Here is a 5098-nt window from a genome sequence, read left to right as displayed (position 1 = left end):
AAACACCTATTGGAGGGCTTTTATTTGAGGAAGATCAGACCGACCGGTGGGAAAATTTTCTCTAAGAGGAAACCCCATATATGATATATCCCTTACACACCAAGTTGGGATCCTTCGGAATTGTAATTATACAAGGCGCCACTTTCTGCTGACTCAAATTCTTTGGTTTCTTTTACTTCCAATTCTTCTTTGCTACGTTCATTTTCCAGCAAGCTTCTGCAGTGATTGCTTCTTTAATATTTCAAATATATATAAAATCGATGTGCAAGCACTTAAAAAACTAGGAGCTATGGCAAGATTTATATCCACAAACGATTATACAGGATAACAGTAGTTCATGGTTTCACCATCAACACGACAATGAATTCCATAGGCAAAATACAGGAGAGAACGCACTGAAGCCTTAGCCATAATTAATGACATGAACTAAACATCAAGTTGCTTCATGATTCCAGCGTTATTTATACACAAAATACAGGAACCCAGATGACAAAAGATGCGAAGGAATTGAGCTATTTATATACAGAAGGAAGATCCTCGATCTTTTGAAGTATCAACCGGGTACAAAATAATCCATCTTTTCCACAGGCAGATTCAGAACCGAAGTTTCCACCTATACCAACGAACATAAGAAATGCCAAAAATTAAAAAAATAAGGTACAATAGACTAATAACTACAGTATAACTTCTTTCTCCTTGGTCTCTAGTTTTCACGCAACAGAATCTAAGGAGTTTGCAGAAGAAATTTTGTCAACCAAGAGATGGATTATGGGATCTTAATTTGGGGAAAAATAATTCTGCCCAAACATCCTGATTACTCTTTTTTTAACTGCTGGATAGTAAGTAACTAAAATCAAACACCATGACAAGTGTGCATGTAACCATTGTGGTGGGAGTTTCTAATGCTCCCAAATTCAAGGGGAAAGGAGCAGATTCTTCAACTCACGTACCTCTTCAAATGGGATGAAGACAAAAGGCCTTAGGCCCCTCCTGTGTGAGACTGCAGGCACATCTGGGTTGTGTGATTCATCATCCTGCCACCCTTCAACCACCCCAAGGATGTCCTCATCAGGGTTGTTGGCTTCATTATCATCCACACCACTAGTAACAAGTGAGAGTGGATCCATACGATTGTTAGCCCCGGCTGTTGTTCCTCTTAACCTGTGCCAAAAGAGCAGATAAGCTTACTAAAATCCCAACATGGCACCACAGAAATAAAAACAAAAATAATGGTAATTGAAGGTTCCATTTAACAGTGCATTTCAAAGCCTGCCACATGTTCAATATCAATGAGTGGCTGCAAAACAGGCATCTGTCAGATCAATCTCTTCATTAAAAAAATCAAAATTTTGGCCTAATATACCTTCTTTATTAATTATTATCCATACATTATGAAGAACAACAAAGAAGAAGTTGAGACTAAAAGTTGGCGAAAAAGGTTTCAGCTATTCTGCCAACTACTTGAAGGGAAAAAGAGTAATAACTAACACTAACCATAAGCCACCTACGACAAAATGAATACAACAAAACCACACTTATGGGCAATGAATGTTATACCTTAAGCGGATTCTCAACACAGTAGGACGCATGCCAGGGTACAAGACTGCGGCTTCAACCTGAAATCAAAGAGTAACAATAAGTACCTGATCAGGACAAAGAAAAAGAAAGATATAGAACCTGACCTGGTCATCTGATAATGTGAAATGGCCTCTAAAAACACAGTCTGTTTTAGATGCACGGAAGTTCATGCATTTTGCCACATCTTTGACCTTTTGCGAAGAATTCTAGTCACTCCAAATTAGAAGATAAGATGGAAGTATCAGCCAGAGAAACAAAAATATCGCTTCCAACTTTTAGAAGCACAAATTGAGTTAGGATGATAATAACCTTGTACAGAAATCTTCCGGAAGGGAAAAACCTCATGTAACGGAAATAGCATACCTGAAAAAGAAGACATTGGCAAAAAAGAATTGAATGGATAGCATTTTCCATTTCTCATCATTCTTAACAACCAAAGGAAGGAAGGATACAAACAATGAACATAATGGAGCAAATGAAATCAATAATGTAACCTTCAATTAAAATGAAAAGTCCTTGATAATCTTTCCCAATTACTCTAGTTACTCAGATTTAAGACAAGCAACAAGCCCAAAGTATATGGCCCTAGACCAACACAATGTCGGATCAGCAGTTTAAAATCGACTTGCTTATATGAATTATCCCAAGAGTTGAGCCAATATGTAAACCAAAGGAATTTTGTTATGAGATAATCTCACTAGTTAACCATGAGATGTAATGCTTCAGCCTCAGATTGTTCAGATATTAAAATCTTTATTTGCTTTTCTAAAGATAAAAAAGAAAATATTTATCATTGCACCATCAGAAACAGAACATTTGATTAAAATGTTTGTTCTTTTCTCTTTACATAAATTATGATCCTATTAGTTTGTCAACTTCCATAAAAATATATTATGAGTTTAAAAAAACCTACATTTCACACATGATCCAACTTCTGTTTTTCTAGTCTATGACACTTACATTTTTATGCTTGGTTTAGGCAACATTTTGCACTAGGGCTTGCGCCAAAAACTACAAGCACGATCCTACCAGATCTTATCATTGTCCAATCCTAAAATCTTTCCATAATTTGGTAATCATAAAATAAGCTACGTGGGTATTGGGATTTATATTTCTAGGAAGAAAGTGAAGTGAAACTGGGGAGCACACCCATGGAGGTTTGGGGTTTTGGTCCTTCTTGATATTGTATATGCCATATGCATGTTATAAATAATCCAATCTGCACCTTGTACAGCCAAACCTTTAAATGAATAAAAATAATTGTAAAAGGATATCACATAGGTAAAAATAAGCAGAACAGAAATGTACCAAATGCACTGGATTGGTGACTTTCCACTCTGCAACTCCAGCACGAATGTATGTGTTCCTACTCACATAAAGACCTGAAACGTGAAAACTGGTGTTAAATTCATAATTCTCCTCTTTACAAAGCCAAAAAGGTGCAAACAAATGGAATAACAATAAGAAGAGAGTGGCCTCAAGTTTTCTTTATGAGCATCAGACATATGTACATTGGATAAATCAAGCTCACGAATTGACTATATTCTCTTGTGACCAACTTGCGGACTCGTGCTTGTCTTTAACATCATATACTGTTCTATATAAAGACATGGAAAATAATTCAAAACGGAAACAAGAGGATCTGTGTTGGCATATCTTACCATCTGCACGGACCCTTGGTCTTAAAAGCCACATTTTCCTCCATGATCCCTCATATTTTGACTGAACAATTTTATAATTTTCCACAACTCCAGAAAGCTTCACAAAAGCAGTCCAAGTTTTAGGCTTCGATTTTCCATACAATAAAATTAGAACAGCTTTGTATTTCTCAATAGAAAACTGAGTTTACCTGCCAAGCCTTCAGGCATGCACCACGCCAAAATACAGGGTTACGAATTGTGTACTTCCATTTCCGACATACACAAGCTGCCCTTCCTAAGTCATATGGACTCATTCTTGCAAAGACCTGTGTATTTATATTTATTAGAGGTCTCCTAGATAGTACTTCTATATTTTTATGAACACAAATCAAACATTTGGATTGAGTTTTTGTCATACAATTACTCGGGTGCTGAACAGAATATAATGAATAGAGACTATACAAAAAGATTTATTATAGCCAGTAAGTTTTCTTCATAAAAAATTTTCACATAACATGCAATACCTCAAAGAGCAGTTCATCAGGCAAACAATGATGTATTAGTGCCGGATCAACATATGGTTTCCTGCTTACACTCCCAACTGGTGCAACAGGCCTAACATTAACTCCATAGAGATCTGAAACAGAAAACCTGAAAATAAGAACTCATGAAAACCTATAGTCCAAAGTATGAACTAGCATCCCACAGACAGAATAGGTTAATTAGTGTAAAAGAAACTAAAAAAAGAAATTTGGATTACCAAGCCAAGGCCTTTTCGTTACAAAGTAATGAACCGCCTTCAACCTCAAAGCTGATTCAAGTTCATCAGGAACTGATAAGGCAAAATCTGCAAGGCATTAAACTAATTGAGATAGATGTATTTTTCAATTCAAACCCCATTCGAACTAATAAAGATATATTTTAACACTATTTCATCATCTGGGGTTTAGAAAAAATAACACAAACTCAAATTGAGCCCACTTCAACTCGAGTCAATTATGATGAATTGGCGGTGATTAGTTCTCAGGAATGTCGGAGGAGATAAAACAAGAATATTCCAAATTTAAATGCTTCTAATATTTTCGCACCATCCAAATCGCATTCTTGCTAGACGAATTTTCAGCTTGAATCCATATCAAAGACTCGAAAACCAGATGAGAGTCACAGTACATGTGGATGTTTAATGGATACCCAGAATGAAAATTCTCCAAATTCGAATGAAATTCAACGAGCTAGCAGATGAGCCTCACGCTATTCCACAAAAGATCATAAATTCAAACGTTTAACCAGCCAAAACCGTACGGTAACTGGATTGTAATTGCATGGAGAAGTAAAAAAACTTGGCGAGTAATTGCAATACCTGAAGCCATGACGACGGAGAAATTGGTTTTTCTTTTGAGACAATGGAAGCTTGACTCTGCCGATTCTCTCGGGAAAATTGAGAAGAAATACGAGAAAGCGAATGGGGGATGTCCCAAAAAGCCTGGCCTGTTCTACGACCTTGATTTTACAAGCACCGTCTACTAAAAATGCTGACCTGTCAAAAGGTGGGATCACAATATGGCTACAGAGTGGCACCATCGTCGGTAGAGGTTGAGTAATGTTGGGTATAATTTTTATTTAATGATTGTAACGTAAGTTTAAGTAATTTTATTTTTAAAATTTTTTAAAATTATAAAATTATTTTTTTAAAAATAATATTTTTTTTTATTTAATAAAGAGTTTATAAATACAATTCCCAAATGGGATAGTTTTATAATTTTTAAAAAATTTAAAAATAAAATTACTTAGCATTACTTCAGGTTTATAGGGTCAGTAAAAATTCAAAAATATCAAGAATTTTTTTTAAATTAAAATTTTCAGTCGAAATCGCAACTTTC

At 35.5% G+C, this 5098-nt stretch overlaps 1 protein-coding gene across 1 annotated transcript; it reads right to left on the bottom strand.

The window, feature by feature from the left end:
- Positions 1-272: 272 nt before the first annotated feature.
- On the bottom strand, positions 273-4749 carry LOC108988366 (F-box protein 7). The gene is made up of 11 exons (XM_018961613.2): positions 4579-4749; positions 3979-4065; positions 3743-3855; positions 3428-3544; positions 3240-3336; positions 2887-2960; positions 1888-1941; positions 1683-1784; positions 1558-1616; positions 951-1161; positions 273-613 (listed from the first exon to the last, which is right to left on the bottom strand). The coding sequence occupies exons 1-11, from the start codon at positions 4586-4588 to the stop codon at positions 554-556; spliced, it is 984 nt and encodes a 327-aa protein (XP_018817158.1). The 5' UTR covers positions 4589-4749; the 3' UTR covers positions 273-553.
- Positions 4750-5098: the final 349 nt, after the last annotated feature.

This window comes from Juglans regia, chromosome 13 (assembly GCF_001411555.2).
Source record: "Juglans regia cultivar Chandler chromosome 13, Walnut 2.0, whole genome shotgun sequence".
In the NCBI taxonomy this organism is placed as follows: domain Eukaryota; kingdom Viridiplantae; phylum Streptophyta; class Magnoliopsida; order Fagales; family Juglandaceae; genus Juglans; species Juglans regia.
The sequence above is the reverse complement of the archived record's forward strand: the minus strand, read 5'-3'. Positions and strand labels throughout refer to the sequence as shown.

Excerpts from the sequence above, each read along its gene's own strand:
- LOC108988366 (XM_018961613.2), bottom strand. Across the intron at positions 1,785-1,887 it reads CCGGAAGATTTCTGTACAAG|AATTCTTCGCAAAAGGTCAA; the intron begins GTTATTATCATC and ends TGGAGTGACTAG. Across the intron at positions 1,617-1,682 it reads TCACATTATCAGATGACCAG|GTTGAAGCCGCAGTCTTGTA; the intron begins GTCAGGTTCTAT and ends CTTTGATTTCAG.